Consider the following 19,429-nt stretch of genomic DNA (forward strand, 5'->3'; position numbering starts at 1 on the left):
CCTTAGGGACTGGAGGCTGCTCTGAGGTCTCCCCACAGCCCTCTCTTCTCTAGGCTGAACAGCCCCAGCTCTCTCAGTCTGTCTGAATAGCAAAGGTGCTTCAGCCCTTTGACCAGCTTTGTAGCCTCCTCTCTCCTGTCTCTGCTGCCTGGCAGGTCCATTTGGTGAAAAACCAGGAGCAAACTCCATCCACTTTTGCCATTATCAACAGCAGGGACAAAACCCCAACGCTTCCTGTGAGCACCCTCCCCAGCAAGCAGTGTTTGTACCACTCAGCTGTGTGCAGCCTCACAGCACAGCCTCAGAACTGAAACATTTCCCTCCCAGCAGCAAGGGGACAGCCTCAGGCAGCAGCCCAGGGCACCGCACAGTCCGTACGCTCCAGCCCGGCCGGGAGCTCCCGAGTCCTACGAGCTCAGGCCTCAGACACAGCCCAAAGAAACAAAGAGCAGAACTGCCCCATTTGGAACAGCTGGCAGAGCCCATGCCCACACACACCTGCTCTGGCTAGCACCTGTGCCAAGTGGATTTATTTGGTTTGCCAAGACATTCATGGTGGGGGGGGAACGGGACGTTAACAGGACAAGATGATTCTGCACAGGCTGAGCCACCGTGGCAGCCACTTGCAAATCACTGCTAGCCAAGTGAGCTAAAACTATTAGAAAAAACACCCAAACAACTTTATTTACACTGAAGAGCACCCAGCAGGACCCTCCTTCCCTGCCCTGGCCACGCATGCAGGCACAATGACCTCCCCTTCCTCAGTGCTCTATCCGCACCACCACCACCGTCACGTTGTCAGCCGAGCCCCGCTGCACCGCCTTGTTGGCCAGTCTGTTGCAGGCAGCTTCGTATCTCGTGTCTGCTTCCAGCTTCCCCTCCCTCACCTGGATGTTCTTATCCTGTTGGGACGAGGAAAGGCGATGCCTGATTGCTCCCCACAGCTTAGTGTGAGGGTGCAAGCACAGGGTAATCTCCAAGCACAGGGAAGCAAAACAAGGATGCCCTCGGGTATAAAGGAGGATATACCCTGGCAGAAGTACATTTCTGCAAGACAGTGATGCCCTTTCACACCCCCTGCACTGCAAAGCCCAGCCCCCACGCTGCCTTGTCTCACCTCCAAGCAGGACACAATGAAGTTCACAGCTTCTTCTGGTGTAAAGACTTTAAAGAGGCCATCGCAAGCTATCAGAATGAACCTGGAAACCAAGCACAGAGAGGTTCCAAGGCTGGATCTGTGGCTCCCCAGCTACAGTAAAATCCCTCTGAGGCATTTAATGAGTATTCATGCTCCAGTACAAAGGGAAGATGTCATAAAGCTCATCTGAAAATAGATAGCAGAGGACTTGTCCTGGGTGGAAGAGGTTAAAGACTTGTTGGCCAATCTTAAGGCTCATAAGTCAATGGGTCCTGATGGGATGCATCCTAGAGAGCTGCTGATGTGATTGCTAAGCCTCTCTCTATCATTTTTGAACACTCATGGAGGACAGGTGAGGTGCCTAAGGGCTGGAGACAGGCCAATGTCACTGCAGGAATGTCACAAGGGCAGGAAGGACAAGCCAGGGAACTCCAGGCCGGTCAGCCTCACCTCCATCCCTGGAAAGGTGATGGAACATCTCATCCTGAATGTCATCACTAAACATATGAAGGAAAAGATAGTTGTCAGGGGGAGTCAACATGGCTTCACAAAGGGGAAATCCTGTTTGCCCAACCTGATGCCTTCTATGAGTGCAGAACCGGCTGGCTAGATGAGGGGAGAGCAGCAGATGTCATCTACCTTGACTTCAGCAAGGCTTTTGACACTGTCTCCTACAACATCCTCATCAGAAAGCTCAGGCAGTGTGGCTGGGATGGGTGGAGGTGAGGTGGATGGAGAGCTGCTGAATGACAGAGCTCAGAGGGGGGGGAATCAATGGCACAGAGTCCAGTGTGAGGCCTGTGGCCAGTGGAGTTCCACAGGGATGGGTTCTGGGGCCAGTCTGGTTCAACATCTTCATCAACCCCCTGGATGAGGGGACAGAGGGACCCTCAGCAAGTTCCCTGCTGGCACCAAACTGGGAGCACTGGCTGATTCCCCAGAGGCTGTGCTGCCAGTCAGCGGGATCTCAACCGGCTGGAGAGTTGGGCAGAGAGGAACCTGCTGAGGTTCAACAAGGACAAGGGCAGAGTCCTGCAGCTGGGAAGGAACAACCCCATGCAACTGGACAGGCTGGGGGTGACCTGCTGGAGAGTAGCTCTGCAGAGACCCACCTGGGAGTGCTGGTTGATAATAAGCTAAATATGAGCCAGCAATGTGCCCTCGTGGGCAAGAGGCCAATGGCAGCCTGGGGGCATCAAGAAGAGTGTGGGCAGCAGGGTGAGGGAGGTTCTTCTCCCCCTCTACTCCGCCCTGGTGAGGCCTCATCTGGAGTCCTGTGTCCAGTTCTGGGCTCCTCAGCTCAAGAGGGACAGGGAAGTGCTGCAGAGAGGCCAGTGCAGGGACACCAAGATGATCAGGGGACTGGAACATCTTTCATAGGAGGAAAGGCTGCGGGAACTGGGGCTGTTTAGTCTGGAGAAGAGGAGACTGAGGGGGGATCTTATTCACATGTATAAATATCTAAAGGGTGGGTGTCAGGAGGTTGGGACATCCCTCTTTTCTATAGTAATTAGCAACAGGACAAGGGGTGATGGGATGAAGCTGGAACACAAACAGTTCCACTTAAACATAAGAACAAACTGTTTCAGTGTTTGAGTGAGGGAGCCCTGGCACAGGCTGCCCAGAGGGGCTGTGGAGGCTCCTTCCTTGGAGGGCTTCAAGACCCACCTGGACATGTTCCTGTGTGACCTGATCTAGGTGACCCTGCTTCTGCAGGGGGGTTGGACTGGATGAGCTCTAAAGGTCCCTTCCAACCCCTGCCATTCTGTGATTCTATGAAAATCCCCCAGAAACACTAGAAGTGCTCTGGTGCTCCAGGACCTACCACTCACAGAGCCGAGGCAAAAGCACAGGACAAAGAGCCAGGCAAACAATGTAAGAGCTAGATCAGGACATCCTGGCACTCCCACTGACACTGCACCATTAGGTAAGATCATGCAGCACAGACTGCTGGAAAGCATCATTGTTTCTCCAGGAAGTGCTTCTTCCCTTTAAGTCCTTTTCACTCACATAGTTTCTCTGTGAAGTCAGAAACTCAAGGAAATATAGAAGCACAGGCAGCTTCACAGCCTGTATGCATCCCTTCAAATCCTTTACTCTTCCATGCTCCTGAGGTGAGCAGTAGAAACACTCAAAAAAAAAAAGTGACCAGCTTAACCCAGGGACAGAGGCTCAGCTGTGACTAGAAAGCTCTGCCAGAAGGTACTGTGGAATGCTGGGTGAGCACAGAGCCCAGGACAGGGAGAGCTGCCCGTGGCTCCCCAGCAGCAGGTGGGGCAGGCAGCCTGCCTGCACAGGAGATGGGATTGATCAAGAACCCTAACCAGAGTCACCAGGCATGGAAACTGCAACCACCCTGCAGAGATGTCCAGACTGCCAGAGCATCACATGTCCCTGAAGACATCCTTTCAGAGCCTGATGCTCAGAATATCTTCAGAAATACTCTAGTGGATCACTTGATGTGAAACTCTAGTCCCAGCAAAAGCAGCAGTACTGGGTTACATTGTCACCTCAGAGAGCCTGCAGGGCTCACAGGAAGGCTCACAGCAATTTGTCGTTGCCAATCACACGTTAGAAAAGCACCTCAAATCTTCCAACATCAGAGTCAAATGCTCACAAAAATGTGAGCACCACGGCTGCTAGAAACCCCTCTTGGACAGGATGGGGACCCAAGAGCTCAAGCCTTAACCAACTGCCTGAACACTGGTGTGTGAAGTTATTCAGAGCATGAAGGGAAGCCAGAGGCTCGTGTATGCTGCAAGGCTGGGTTCTAAAAGGAGCCTTCACAGTGTCTTGGTGGAGTGAGGCAGCAGCATCATCCCTCTGCAGTGATATGGAGCAGAAACAGAGATGGCAGCAAGTAAAAGTATTCTCTGACCCTGGGTGAGCAGCCTGTCAGGCCCCAGCCCCCACTGAGGTCGTGCAGCTCCTCCTGCCGAGCAGAGCTGGGCTGCAGCCGGCCCTGAGCACACCTTACCTGTCGTTGTGAGTGAGCTGGCAGCGTTTGATATCTGGCACAGAGATGACACCACAGCGTTTGTACTGGCCATCCCCGATGGAGCGGGAGACCTCGAGCACGCCCAGGACCCTTCCGTCCCTGCACGAGGGAAGAAAACACTGAGAGCCCTCCCCAGGCACGTGTATCTCCCTGCACAGCTGCCTCCTACTCATCCTGACACACTTCTCCAGGAAGTTCAAGTCTTCCCCGCAAAGTCTCCTTCCCTTTCTGCATGTGCGTGGGAAGCGTCAGGAAACAAGTGGAGGGCAGGGGGTTGGAGGCAGGGGAAGAGATGAAGTCAGGGGAATTCAAGCTGTTTCACATCTCCCTGCCCCAGCTCAAGTCCTGCTTAGCCTGGCAAGCCAGGGAAGTCAGCCATCTGCTGAGCTGAGCTCTGGGAGGCAGAGGTGTGAATTCACAGGCTATTTCTTGGTAAGGTATCGCACAAGTTGCGTTTGCGTGGAAGCAGAGTCTGAGCCAGCAGCCCCTCCTGTGCCAGGCCTGTCAGGACAACAGTCCTCCACACACTGAGGAGTGAGAAACACGCCTCCTCACTGCTTAGTCCTTACTGACCACAGCAAGCAGTCCTGTGAAACCCTGGTTACAGTCCTCCTGGGGAAGCAATGTTGTTTGCTATGCTTTCTCCAATCAACCAAGTGCTGTCCCCAACAGAAGCAGCTTCCCACCCTCCAACGTTCCAACAGCAGAGCATCATCTCCCCAGGAGGCTCCTCAGCACACTCTGGAGTGACACCAGCTCTTTCATCTCGTTGTCCAACCAGCCCCCCCTGCCTGAGACAAGATGCAAGTGGCAAGGCACGTCGCAGAGGTCTGATGCTCACACGCTCCACAACTTTATCTCTTGGATCCAAAAGACTGAACTAGGAGCCAGGCACGCAGGGCAATGTCCCCCCAGTTCTGAAAACAGATAACAGACACCGTCCCACCTCTTCCCTACACACCAAGGCACATCAGGGCTAAGCATAAGAAGCAGCACGTGCTCTCCAGAGATAAGTGAAGCAAGGCCTTACAGGCAGGGCAGCATGACAGAGCTGAGCCCACCCCCTCTGCAGGCACCAAGACACTTCACTTGCACCAAGTCCTCTTTTAGGAGGATGCCATTAGAAGGGAGAGAATCTGGCCAGGGAAACCAGCCACGGCTGCTGTGTTTAGCACCAGGTGCCCAAACAGCCACACGGCACCTACATACACAGGAACACCAAGATAATCGTGCTCTGGCTCCAGAAACATCCCTCCTACTGCAGACCCCCTCAGTGCATCAGCTAACTTCCAAGGCAGCAATGCCAACTGGCATTGAGGGCTTCTCACACCCTCTCAAACCATCCCTCCCCCTTACAGACCAAGGAGAGAGGTGATGCTACAAGCAAAGACACGAGTTCTGTTGATGCCAGAGCATGAAGCAAGTGATACCTTCCAAACAATCAAGTCCAGCTCCATAGGTCCAACCCTGTAGGTCAAGTTAAGCACATCCATGCCTGCATCACACTGCCAGGCTTCACACAGGCTCCTGTCTTTGCAGCTCAGCACTCCATCATCACTGTAAACCTCTGGGAAACTCAACCACCACCTAACCCAAGCCACAGCACCCCTGGGCACCTCAGGCACCGCTGTGCCTCCCACAGGCACCAATGGATCCTCTCAGGGTTCTCGCAAGCTTCAGTGCTGGGCTCAGAGAGCTCCAGGAACTCAGTGCTCAGGCCCAAAGTCAGGCCAGGGTTTATTTAGCATTGCTCACTCACACTCTTCAGGCTCGTACCTGACATTTCCCCCAGCTTTCTGTATCCTCATGCGCTCCTCATACTGCGTGGGGTTATGCTCCTTACTGAGGCTCAAGGCTGCGTGCCTCTGACTCTCCTCGTTGTAACGACACAGAATCGCCTGTGCTGACAAAACACTCTTGTGAGTAAACAACAACACAGCTGCAGCAACAACTTCTCAGGAGGGAGCTGGATGCTGTGGTGAAGGGGGCTGTGTCTGGCTGGTGAGGAAGGTCAGTGGTGAAGGGGGTGGGTGAGGGTGGTCAGTGGTGAAGGGGGCTGTGTCTGGCTGGTGAGGGTGGTCAGTGGTGAAGGGGGCTGTGTCTGGCTGGTGAGGGTGGTCAGTGGTGAAGGGGGCTGTGTCTGGCTGGTGAGGGTGGTCAGTGGTGAAGGGGGCTGTGTCTGGCTGGTGAGGGTGGCCAGCGGTGTCCCTCGGGCTCGGGGCCACCAGCAGACACAGGAGCTGAAGGCTCTGCTGGCCAGTTGCTGACAGCACTAAACTGGGAGGTGGTGTTGGCTCTCTGGAGGGACACGAGGCCTTGCAGAGGGATCTGGAGCGACTTGAGTATCAAACAATGGTCACTGACATTGTAACAAGTCTAAGTGTGGGATTCTGCACCAGGGATGAGGTAACACCAGGTGTGAGTACAGATGGGAAGAGGAGGGGCTGGGGAGCAGCCCTGCAGAAAGGGGTCTGGGGGTGCTGGTGGGCAGCAGCTCAACAGGAGCCAGCAGCTGCCCTGGCAGCTGAGAGCAGAACCCCCTGCCCTGGGGCACATCAGGCACAGCACGAGCAGCGGGTTGGGAGAGGGGAGGGTCCCACTGCAGTTGGTGTTGGGAGTTAAAAAACTCCTTGCTAAAATATTAGAATTAATTGTGCAAAATCCTGATTCACTGAGACTTGCCAAACTGAACAACTTCACGAGTGCTGAGGCTTGAGGCCATAGACTTCAGGATGGGAAAGCCCTGGGAGCAGTCTCACACAAAATGAGACAAACTACACCAAAAGTGAAATGAAACTGTTCCAGCTCCAGCTGTAATAAAGCCACTTTGTGCCACAACCTGAAGTCCAACCTCTCCTTTACAGTCGAGAGCTGAGATTGGGTCCAGCCACACCTGGGCTCTAAGGATCCAGCCTGAAGCACAGGACTCGTTGGGAGAAGCCCCGGGGAAGCTGCCAGAGTAGCCACTGCGGCCGCACGAGCGCTGGGAGCAGCACTGAGGCCTGCAGCTGACAGGGACAGGAAGGTCCCAGAAGGCATTCAGAGGGCAACAGAGCTGGAAGGCACGTCCCTCATGGACATGAAGGGTGGCTGGGGCCTTTGGCTTTGTCTGGCTTGGAGAGAAGGAGGCTGAGGGGTGACCTCGTGGCTCTCTGCAGCCACCTGAGAAGGGGACGTGGAGAGGGAGATGCTGGGAGGTGCTTCTCCCTGAGGTCCAGAGCTGGATGTGTGGGAGATGCCTCTCCCTGGGGTCCAGAGCTGGATGTGTGGGAGATGCTTCTCCCTGAGGTCCAGAGCTGGATGTGTGGGAGATGCCTCTCCCTGGGGTCCAGAGCTGGATGTGTGGGAGATGCTGGGAGATGCCTCTCCCTGGGGTCCAGAGCTGGATGTGTGGGAGATGCCTCTCCCTGGGGCCCACAGCTGGATGTGTGGGAGATGCCTCTCCCTGGGGTCCAGAGCTGGATGTGTGGGAGATGCTGGGAGATGCTTCTCCCTGGGATCCAGAGCTGGATGTGTGGGAGATGCCTCTCCCTGGGATCCAGAGCTGGATGTGTGAGAGATGCTGGGAGATGCCTCTCCCTGGGGTCCAGAGCTGGATGTGTGGGAGATGCTGGGAGATGCTTCTCCCTGGGATCCAGAGCTGGATGTGTGGAATGGCTCAAAGCTGCGCTGGGGGGGGTCAGCCTGGATGTGAGGAAGCGTTTCTTTACCGAGAGGGCGGTCAGGATTTGGCCATTGCCCTTAACATGCTGTAACTGCTGGTCAGCCCTCAGGCAGGCAGGTCATCAGCTGGGCTGCATGGGCATTGTAGGTCCCTTTCCAACTGACACAGCCTATTGTATGCCAGACACTGCCACGAACAGAGCAACCACGGTTGTTTTACACTGTGGGAGACAACACAGAAGCACTCTGCACCCACCCAAAGCAAGACATTTGGTGGGAACAGTTGGGGAACTCACAGCAACTCGGCCACCCCACGCAAACACCTTGCCCCTGAGGGCAAATAAAGCTCTTGGAGGATCAAGACACCAGCAGTGGGCTTCTCCATTCTGCTTACCCGGCTGTCCCCGAGGTTGGCTATGTAGAGAACGTTGTCAACAGCAAGGACACAAGTAGCTGTGGAGCCATCCTTCCATGCTGGCTTCCTGAAGGGAACAAAAATGAAGCTAAGCTACTAAAGCATGGCCAATGTCCAGCTGTTTTAAATACTGCCAGCTACACTCCCCTCCCCAACCTGTCCTCACACTCAGCTTCCAGGAAAGTTCTTCTGTGGATGAAACGGGCTTGGCCTTGATGACTGCCCAGGATCTACAGCACCATAAGCAAACAAGAACCTCCAGCTCCTCCTCAGGAGGGTCCTTCTTTGCAGCAAAAGGAAGTACAGCCAGAGCTGCAGCACTTGCCAGCCTTTTAGCTTTCATTTCCCTTCCTTTTTTGATAGGACCCCCGCCTGCTGCCTCAGTCCTCACCAGCCCATCTCAGCAGCAACAGCACCCGTTCAGTCACCCTCCTGGTATTTCACTTGCTGCCGTTAAGTTTGTATCTCTACATCTCTGGGTAAAATGAGAAGTGTTTCTTAGATTACAGCTGCCAGACTGCCTTAGCTCAGCTGTACTGCTGCTCTTTACTGAAACTAGCTCAGAGAAGCTGATGTCTAGACATACTTCACCCAGCTCTCCCTGACTTTGAAGGCACAGCTGACCGCCGGTGACTCGCTTTGTCAGTGATCACGTGCAGCACCTCTGTCAGAAGTCACATTTCTGACCACCAGAGACTCATTTGGGAGTGACACTGTTGAGATGAGACTCAAGGAAGCTTCTTCCTTTTGCCTGATCAAAACTGTTGATTTGATTAGGCTTGAGAGACTGAGGCAGCCTGCAATGTGGTGGAAAGTCTGCAGGGCATCTCAGAGCCAAACACAGCAGCAAGGCTGCTTACACTCAAAAGCCAGTCAGGACACAGGCTGGCACTTATCCCACAAAAAGCAGCTGCTCTGCTTGTCAGCTTTCAAAGAGTCTGGTAGAAACAAGCTTAAGATGAGGGACACTCCTCATCAATATCTCTGTGTTTCAATAGAGCTGAAGAAAGCAAGATCTAAACTTACACTGAGAGAGTGAAGTCTTTCAACACAGGCCACTGAAATCCACCTCAGAAACGTGCTCCAGCCTTGCAAGCAGGAATGCAACTCTGAAGAAAGGTGCTCTGCAGATCCCCTCCTGCCCCACCCTGGTGCCATCAGCACAGAGATCCCACCTCAGGCAGAGTGGCATAAACCCCTTCATCCACACAGCAAGTCTTTAAAAGATGGCAAACAACAGGCCCTGGTAAGGACAGAGGAGCACTGCACTCCTGGTCATGTTGTGGCTCCTCCTTTTCCTGCAAAGGTGAATTTAAGCTTCAGGGGTCCTCTGACTGCTTCCTGCTACATAAGGCCTGAACATGCTGTGACCTGGCTCCAGCAGGCACTCGGCTGGCAGAGATACAGCCTGGCACAGTGAAGCTGGATGGGCTTCACTAAAGCTGAGGCAAGACTCAAGGTTTCCTCTGTCCTGCTCAGAGCCAAAGCCTGTGAGATGCAAGCTAAGAAACACAAAGCACAGGGAGCGTTTACACTTACTGGCTGGACGCCTGCTTTAGAAACTCTTCATCTGTGTGTTTGAAGGTGTCCAAAAGGCATCTCTTCACAGTTTTCTCCACACTGACTACCTCACCTATCATACAGGGAAAACAACAACTAAGCTCCAGTTAAAACACACCTGACCTAGCCCAGTCCTCCCCTTGGCTCCCCCAACCCACAGCGAGGCAGTGCAATGCCTCAGACCTTGTGCAGAGCAGCCGGGGCACATCCTGTGCTGGTGCTACACAAACCTGCCCTGGCAGCCCATGTAGGGAAGCTGTGACATGCTCCTCTCCCTTCTCATGCTTGAAGTGGCATTGCCACAACTGGCCACACACATCTCACAAATGGCTACTCATAGCCTTGTGCCAAAGGGGCTTCCAGGCCTCTTCCCCAGGAGACTGCCCAGTCTCACAAGCCCCCTGGAAACAAGGGATGGGAACTGTACACCTACACCCAAACAATTCACCTTCCCTATCCACTGCCAAAAGGTCAAGGCCGAAAACGTGGTGGTTGTCCCACAGCCCTCGTCCCACTCCTCTCACCTTTAGGGAATCTCTTGATCAGGTTTTGGTGCAGATTCTGTGCTGCAAATTTTGAGGCTCGGACTCCCCCATGGCCATCAAAAACAGCAAAGTAGGAGACACGTGTGCTGTGAAGGAACAGAGAGCAGCAGAAACAGGCTAAGAAAGGCTGTCAGCCAGAGTGGAGGGGTGGGCACGTTGGTCTCCCCAACTCCCTGCCCAGTTACTTTTAACTACACTGAGGGTCTCTAAACATCCACACGTACATCCAGGCAACAGACGCTCAACACCCAGAGTCAGCAGGCCTTGTGAAGTCAGTGTCTGAACCCACTGAGACTCACTCAAAGGGAGGTATTTGTACATAAGCCAAGTCTGCTGAGGATTCAAAGTCCCCCAGTAACTAACATGATATCCTGAATACCCTGATATCCTTCTGTGAGTGCATAACTGGCTGGCTAGATGAGGAGACAGCAGCAGATGTCATCTACCTTGACTTCAGCAAGGCTTTTGACACTGTCTCCCACAACATCCTCATCAGAAAGCTCAGGCAGTGTGGCTGGGATGGGTGGACAGTGAGGTGGATGGAGAGCTGGCTGAATGACAGAGCTCAGAGGGTGGGGATCAATGGCACAGAGTCCAGTGTGAGGCCTGTGGCCAGTGGAGTTCCACAGGGATGGGTTCTGGGGCCAGTCTGGTTCAACATCTTCATCAACCACCTGGATGAGGGGACAGAGGGACCCTCAGCGAGTTCCCTGCTGGCACCAAACTGGGAGCACTGGCTGATTCCCCAGAGGCTGTGCTGCCAGTCAGCGGGATCTCGACCGGCTGGAGAGTTGGGCAGAGAGGAACCTGGTGAGGTTCAACAAGGACAAGGGCAGAGTCCTGCAGCTGGAAAGGAACAACCCCCTGCACCAGGACAGGCTGGGGGTGGCCTCTGGAGAGCAGCTCTGCAGAGAGAGACCTGGGAGTGCTGATTGATAATAAGCTAAATATGAGCCAGCAATGTGCCCTCGTGGCCAAGAAGCCAATGGCAGCCTGGGGGCAGCAAGAAGAGTGTGGGCAGCAGGTCAAGGGAGGTTCTTCTCCCCCTCTACTCTGCCCTGGTGAGGCCTCATCTGGAGTCCTGTGTCCAGTTCTGGGCTCCTCAGCTCAAGAGGGACAGGGAAGTGCTGCAGAGAGGCCAGTGCAGGGACACCAAGATGATCAGGGGACTGGAACATCTTTCATAGGAGGAAAGGCTGCGGGACCTGGGGCTGTTTAGTCTGGAGAAGAGGAGACTGAGGGGGGATCTTATTAACATGTATAAATATCTGAAGGGTGGGTGTCAGGAGGTTGGGACATCCCTCTTTTCTATAGTAGATAGTAACAGGACAAGGGGTGATGGGATGAAGCTGGAACACAAACAGTTCCACTTAACCATAAGAACAAACTGTTTCAGTGTTTGAGTGAGGGAGCCCTGGCACAGGCTGCCCAGAGGGTGTGGAGGCTCCTTCCTTGGAGGGCTTCAAGACCCACCTGGACACGTTCCTGTGTGACCTGATCTAGGCGAGCCTGCTTCTGCAGGGGGGTTGGACTGGATGAGCTCTAAAGGTTCATTCCAACCCCCACCATTCTATGATTTTATAAGGAGCCTGAACCACACAGCACGAGGCAGGTGCAGTGAAGAGCGCTGGCTGCTCAAAGCAAAAAGGATCACTTCATGGGCTCAGCTGGATCTCCTTCCCCCCCTGCACGGCTGCCACCCACAGCTTTATTCTGGCAGCTGGGGCCTACTTACATTTGGGAAGGCAGAGGCTGGCATTCCTCAGTGATATCGTTTAAGATGACGTGTGCATCCTGCATATCTTCTCTTTCTCCTTTTCTCTCTGCCACGTAACCCTTTAATCCAAGAATGCCCACTGACCCTAGAGGGGAACACAGCACACAGACACATGCAGATCAAACTTCTCCATCTCCTCAGCTAAAGCTCAAAACCAGTAAATCAGCAACCACTTTTCAGCTTCCAGAACCCTGTCCTGGCACAACAGAAAAGCACAGCCCTTGTCCTGCAGCAAAACATCCAGCACTCTTCTGCTGTTCTGTTACACGGGTTTTTAAGTGCCCCCTCCCCCTGGGTAAGCAGCTACAGAAGCCACTTTCCCCCACTTTTGCAGGCAGCTGAAGCCAAGTGGGACTACTGGGCATCGGACAGGGCTCTTGCCAACATGTGGGTGGGGGTGCAGGGTGGGCAGGGGAAGTGTGTGGCACTGAAACTGCAGATTAAACAAAGCACAGCTTTAAAGGAGGTGCTAAGGACAGGAACTTAGGGTCTGCTATTTCCAGGACACAGCTTTTCCTTTGTAGCCCTGAACACATTCCCAAAGCTGCAACACAACACACAGACACCTGCACTGAAGTTAAGTCCCCTCTGTGCAACAGCAAGTCTCCGTCTCTCTGGCTTGCTTAGCAGGTGAGGCAGGCAGAGAGGGCCAGGGAGCCCCAGGGGCTTCCAGCAGCTTGTTCCACACAAGGGACTGAAGAACCAAAGCTCAGCTTTGGCCTGGACTTACTCAGCCCAACATCAAAAGTATAAATTGAGTACATTTGTTTTCAAACTGTCTGAAAACCTTTACAAACTTTCTTTTCCACAAGTTCTTCCCTGCCATTCTTCTCTTCCTCCTCCAAAGACTTCCTCTTCTCCCCTTTCCCACAGCTCCCTGCTGATGAGTCCTGCTCAGGAGCACCAGAGGCTGAAAGAAAGTGAAAAAGCAGGCAGTTGGAATCTCACAGCTCTGCTTCCCTTCATAAAACCAACAGCAAGTCCTTTTACCCCAAAGCACAAGCTCACACATGTACACAGTACTGAGTGACCAGAGTTACCACTGAACACGACACACCAGCTGGCCAGAGCACACAGGGTCACTCAGGGGTCACATACAACCCCAGTAGCATCTAGCCCAGCCCATCATGTGACCTCAGGCACAGCACAGCTCTGTGTGCCTGGCAGGCTCTTGATTCTCCCCAGCCACCACAATTGGTTTCTCAGCTACCAGTCTTTTCTGCAGCTCACTCCTCAGGCAGTTAACCTTTCAGACTAGGACACTTCTGATTTTAGTATTACTTCTGCCTATAAATTGTGTCCACCACAACACACAGAAGTGTATTTTATTGCTCTCAATGTGAGGATTTGTTAGGGGTGTCAGAAGACAGGTTACAAGTTAAAGCTAGCAAGGAAAATAGGATTCCATCCACAACACCAGAATCCTACCAGAGCCCTTTCCTCCTGGAGTTTCATTGTAGTGGTGGTTTCTGCACAGCAAATAAACTCACCTCATCCCTCTCTGGTGCTAGAAGACACCTGGCTGCACAAAGAAAGCCTTGCCAGAGCAGCAGCCTGACACTGAAGACGTGTACAGCCAGGAAGGGGAAGGCAGCCTGTGCCCAGAGCAGCCAGGGAGCAGCAGCACAGGGTCAGCACTGCTGCTGCTCTGAGCGAGCACATGTAGACTCCCCCCCACAAAGCTCTCAGGCATAGAAAACAGGGGCCCTCAAAACACATATGAGGGACATTACTTCTGAGAACATATCTAAGTGTACTTTTAAAAAGTCGGAATCCTGCTTTAAACCATCAGGCAGGGCACAGACAGATTGCCATGACCAGCACCAGCCAGTCTGGACACCAGGTTAACTTGCCACGTGTCCAACACCACAGGCTGCAGCCACAGGTTTGCCTCAGGAGGTCAGGTCAGGTCAGCTGAGGCTCTGAGAGCTGACACGGCTCCTTACCTGGGTCACCGCTGCTGGCTGGAGGAAGGTCATCAAAGAGTAAAGAGGCTCCTTTTCCTGCAGCACAAGAAAAAGGCAAGAACTGAACCCCTTTGTCCCTTGGAGGGAACAGCTCTCTGTGCACGCCTCTCCCGAGCTGCAGAAACCATCAAGTGGTGGTTTGCCAAGATGAGTCTCATTCCAACTTCTGTTATCAGCTGCTCAGGGCAAACTCAGGCCTGATACTTGCTTAATGGAGTATTTATGTGGCACATATTGTGGAACACACAAGGAACACCTCTAATATTCATCAGAAACACCCCAAACCCCCACAAGAACTGCTCTGCACACCGGTGCAGATAAGCTGGCTGACTTCACCCTGCCTAACAAAGGAAAGGTTGTTTAAGTGAGCTTAATCTTGAGAGATATTGATGCAGAAAACACGTGAAGCCAAAGCAGTGCAGGAGCAGGGCACCCATACCTGAGTCAGCACTGCTGGCTGGGGGGAGATCCTCAAAGAGCAGAGGCCCTTTCTGAGCTTCCTTCCCTGTAAGACACCAAGGCAGAGTCAGGGCCCGCTGCACGCGCTCCAGAGTGGTTTCTGCAGGCACTGTCCCCCCAGGTGAGCACGGGTGTGGGAAATGAGACCTTTGGCCACCCTTCTTCCATCTCTAACCTGGGCAGCTCCTACACAAGCAAAACAAACCCCTGCCCAGGGACAATGTTTCTTTGCTGGCATTGAAAAGTGTGGTTGGTTTGTTTGTTTTGCCAGGAACGGGCTCAGGCTGCGTTAACACCTCTCAGAGACCTGGCCAGGGCATGGGAGAGACCCAGAAAGCACCAAGATGCTTCGAGTAACAGGTTTCCACAGACCCCCAAACCGCAGCAGCATGGGGAAGGGAAAGGCCCCAGAAGGGCCCAAACCACACAGACAGTGCCCTGAGCGAGTCCCTGGGAAGAAATGAACCCCTCGAAACGCCCCAAACCGGCAGAAAACCTGCACAAAATCCCTCACACCTGGCACAAAACCCCCTCAAACCCGCACAAAACTCCTCAAAGCTGTACAAAAGCCACCAAACTCGCACAAACCCCCTCAAATCGGCACAAAACTCCTCAAACCCGCACAAAATCCCCCCCCAAACGCGCAGAAAACCCCTTAATTCGGCACAAAACCCCTCAATTCCGCACAAAACGCCCAAAAAACCGCACAAAACGCCCAAAAAACCGCACAAAACCCCCTCAAACCCGCACAAAACCCCCTCAAACCCGAACAAAATCCCCCCCAAATCCGCACAAAATCCCTCAAACCCGCACAAAACCCAACAAACCCGCACAAAACCCAACAAACCCGCACAAAACCCCCTCAAACCCGCACAAAACCCCCCAAACCCGCACAAAATCCCCCAAACCCGCACAAAACCCTTCAAACCGGCACAAAATCCCCCAAACCCGCACAAAAGCCCCCAAATCCGCACAAAACTCCCCAACGCCCTGAACTTCTCCCGCCGTTTGTAAGCTGCTCCCTCCCCCCCGCCCCTCAGGCTCCGAGGGTCCCCGGTGCCGTCGCTGGGCAGCGGGCGGCGGAGCGATGCCGGGCCCCGGAGGCCTCGGAAGGCCCCGCGGTTGCTGCGCAGGCCCAGCGGCCCGTCAGGCCGCGCCCAAGTGATGCCCCGCGTCGGGGCGGCGCGGGCAGGGCAGCACGGGCCGCCGCGGAGCCGCCGGCCCCTCACCCGCGGCCGAGCAGCCGGGCTCAGGCAGGTCCCCGAACAGATCCATCCCGCGCCGGCAGCGCCGCCGCCGCCCCCGCTTCCGGCTGGGTGGGCACTGCCCCGCCCCCGCCTGGCTCCCGCGCGGCCAATCAGCGGCCAGGACGGCCGGAAGCCGGGGGGCAGCGCGGGCCCCGCTCCGCCAGGCACCGAGCGCCCGGCCGGCCGCGCGGCGCCCTCTCCGCCAATCAAAAGGCGGGACCGCCCCGCCAATGGGATCCCACTGTCTGCGCAAGGCCGACCAATCCCGCTGCTGGACGGGCTGCGAGGCTCCGCCCTCCTGAGCCCGCCAATGGCCGGCGGGGCGGGAACGGCGCGTGGCGCCCCCTGGCGGCAACGGAGCGCAGCCCGGTGGCGCGTGCGCGCGTGCGCCCCGTCCCCGGCCGGGAACAGCCCGGTGCTGCGGGGCTGCTGTAACCCCATAGCCAGGAACAGCCCGGTGCTGCGGGGCTGCTGTAACCCCATGGCCGGGAACAGCCCGGTGCTGCGGGGCTGCTGTAACCCCATGGACGGGAACAGCTCGGTGCTGCGGGGCTGCTGTAACCCCATAGCCAGGAACAGCTCGGTGCTGCGGGGCTGCTGTAACCCCATAGCCAGGAACAGCTCGGTGCTGCGGGGCTGCTGCCCCCCATGGCCAGGAACAGCTCGGTGCTGCGGGGCTGCTGTAACCCCATAGCCAGGAACAGCTCGGTGCTGCGGGGCTGCTGTAACCCCATGGCCGGGAACAGCCCGGTGCTGCGGGGCTGCTGTAACCCCATGGACGGGAACAGCTCGGTGCTGCGGGGCTGCTGTAACCCCATAGCCAGGAACAGCTCGGTGCTGCGGGGCTGCTGTAACCCCATAGCCAGGAACAGCTCGGTGCTGCGGGGCTGCTGCCCCCCATGGCCAGGAACAGCTCGGTGCTGCGGAGCTGCTGTAACCCCATAGCCAGGAACAGCTCGGTGCTGCGGGGCTGCTGTAACCCCATAGCCAGGAACAGCTCGGTGCTGCGGAGCTGCTGTAACCCCATAGCCAGGAACAGCTCGGTGCTGCGGGTTTCTGCCCCCCATAGCCAGGAACAGCTCGGTGCTGCGGGGCTGCTGTAACCCCATGGCCGGGAACAGCTCGGTGCTGCGGGGCTGCTGTAACCCCATAGCCAGGAACAGCTCGGTGCTGCGGGGCTGCTGCCCTCTCCCAGCCAGGAACAGCTCGGTGCTGCGGGGCTGCTGTAACCCCATAGCCAGGAACAGCTCGGTGCTGCGGGTTTCTGCCCCCCATAGCCAGGAACAGCTCGGTGCTGCGGGGCTGCTGTAACCCCATGGCCGGGAACAGCTCGGTCCTGCGGGGCTGCTGCCCCCCATAGCCAGGAACAGCTCGGTGCTGCGGGGCTGCTGTAACCCCATGGCCGGGAACAGCTCGGTCCTGCGGGGCTGCTGCCCCCCATAGCCAGGAACAGCTCGGTGCTGCGGGGCTGCTGCCCCCCATAGCCAGGAACAGCTCGGTGCTGCGGGGCTGCTGTAACCCCATAGCCAGGAACAGCTCGGTGCTGCGGGTTTCTGCCCCTCCCAGCCAGGAACAGCTCGGTGCTGCGGGGCTGCTGCGTTAAATACCACATTTATTTCAGAACTGAACAAGCCTCACGTGCGTGCTGATGGCCGCGATCCGCGGGCGCTGGGCAGGATGGCCGCGACCCCCGGGCAGGGCGGCTCCGAGCCCCGGGCAGCGCCCCCCCAGCCCCGCCGCTGCCCTGTGCCGTTCCCCCTCGGACGGGCTCGCGGTCGTGCCTACACCTCGGGCTGCGTTCCCCGTGCCGGGGGCGGAGGGGCCGGGGAACGGGGCGGGGCGGGAGCGGCGCGGGGGCCGGGGCCGGGGCCGGGACACCGCGGGGCGCTGCCGGTGCCTCTGGAGCTGCTGTGGCTCCCGCGGCCCCGGGCGGCGGCCCCCAGCCGAGCCAGCGGCGCTGCAGGTTTGCTGGCCTCAGGCACGCTTGGGCTGCAGCTGGGAGCTGCCCGTCCCGGAGCTGCCCCTCGCCTTGCGGCACAGGCAGCGCTGCCCGGCCGGGGCTGGTGAACCCGTGTCTGGTCCCTGGCAGACACGGGTCCTTGGCTGCCCCAGAAGCTACTTCCACGCTGGCAGAGCTTTCCTCGCCCCTGGCCCGCCCCGTCGCTCCAGCCTAAGCTTGTGTTGTTCACATTTGGGAGGGTGCCAGCTAGTCCTTGCCCAGGGTGGGGGAGCTACATCACCCAGCCCAGGCCCCTGCTTTGCATCAGCTACAGCTCTGTCCCTCCACGTCCCCAGGCAGGCCTCCAAGACCGTAAAATGGATCACAGAGGGGAAAAAAAAGACCCCAGTTGGATGGAGAGCTTGGCCTGGCCAGGCAAGTTGCCCCCTGCTTGGGAAGTGGGTCTAGGAGGAAGAGCCCTGCCACAACTTCAGGCTTGGAGTGATGGGGTGAGGTGACGAGGTTGCTGCAGCAAGGCTGAGCAGAAGTGCCAGGGGCTCAGGAAAGATCTCAGAATGCTTTCCATGACCTGAAACCCAAGCTGGATGGTGCCTGACGTGCAGCGAGGGGATCCCTGCGAGCCTCTGCCTGCCCTATCTCTACCTGTCCCTGCCCCCCATGACAAGAGCATAACAAGGAGGAGACGGCACCACATCTGACACACACACACACACACGCACACACACACACACGCCACAGACAGCACGGGGAGGGGCGGCAGCGGTGCTGTGCTGGGGAAGGGCAGCGGTGGGGGTGAAGCTGACGAGGTGCCCGGTGCCGCCGGCGCAGCCCCACACAAAAGCATCTCCCCAGTGGTGAGAGACGAGAGGAGGAGGAGAGGGAGAGCTGCTGCTGCTGCTGGGGTTGGGGGTAAGCGGTGATGGCTGGAGGAGAAGATCTTTGCGGTGAAGCTGCCACCTCCTCCATGGGAAGCTCCCTGGATTAAGGTGCTGACAGAGGCAGGGTGGGAAGGGAGGTGTGCACTTGCTTCTGCAGCCGGGGAAGAGGAGTGAGAAAACGCTACAACAGTAAAAAGAAGCCCCATCTCCAGCCCAGCACCCCCACGCCAGCCTCTCTCCTGCCCCTCTGCCCTGCTTCGAGCCTGCGGTCCTGCTGGGAGGAGAAGGGACACGACAGCCCTTTTGGGAAAGGGCAGTGAGGATCGTGTGGATGGGTCATTCCTAGCCCCAGCTCCTAGGGAACGTTTCCTTCTGGCTTCGGAAGCCGCCACAGGGATGGGACCCTTGGTGTCCTGCCCTAAGAGGGAGGGAATCCCTTTTGGACAAGCCCCCATTGGTTCCCAGGCCTGGACAGGGGAACTGGCCCATGTGCTTTTGTTTGGGAAGGACAGCCCCACGAGGCAACAGACAGAGCTGTCCCCAGAGCTCTGCCCTTCCCTCCGGCAGGACCAGGCTCTGAAGCGAGGTGACCCGTCAGGGTGGGCGTGGGTGCCCCAGCCAGCTGAGACAGCGCGCTCCCTCCTCCCAGAGGGAGATGGGGCAGGTAGGAATCGCCTCCTTTGGGAAGACATGGTGGTGGGCAGTCCAGCCACTGCTCGGGGGACAAGTAGTTTAAGCTGGCAGAGGGAGGAGAAGCAGGGGGTTGGGGAAGGGCCAGGAGCGAGGGCAAGAACTCGGCTGCCCCCAGGCTCGTGCCAGGCC

General features: G+C 56.6%; 1 protein-coding gene across 1 annotated transcript; it reads right to left on the bottom strand.

Moving 5' to 3' along the window:
* Window positions 1-656: 656 nt before the first annotated feature.
* ILKAP (ILK associated serine/threonine phosphatase) lies at window positions 657-15,888 on the bottom strand. The gene is made up of 12 exons (XM_062005784.1): window positions 15,752-15,888; window positions 14,503-14,568; window positions 14,043-14,099; window positions 12,884-13,006; window positions 12,055-12,181; window positions 10,299-10,405; window positions 9,754-9,847; window positions 8,194-8,281; window positions 5,913-6,034; window positions 4,116-4,235; window positions 1,118-1,199; window positions 657-902 (listed from the first exon to the last, which is right to left on the bottom strand). The coding sequence occupies exons 1-12, from the start codon at window positions 15,795-15,797 to the stop codon at window positions 762-764; spliced, it is 1,173 nt and encodes a 390-aa protein (XP_061861768.1). The 5' UTR covers window positions 15,798-15,888; the 3' UTR covers window positions 657-761.
* Window positions 15,889-19,429: the final 3,541 nt, after the last annotated feature.

Source organism: Colius striatus, chromosome 12 (assembly GCF_028858725.1).
Source record: "Colius striatus isolate bColStr4 chromosome 12, bColStr4.1.hap1, whole genome shotgun sequence".
Lineage (NCBI taxonomy): Eukaryota > Metazoa > Chordata > Aves > Coliiformes > Coliidae > Colius > Colius striatus.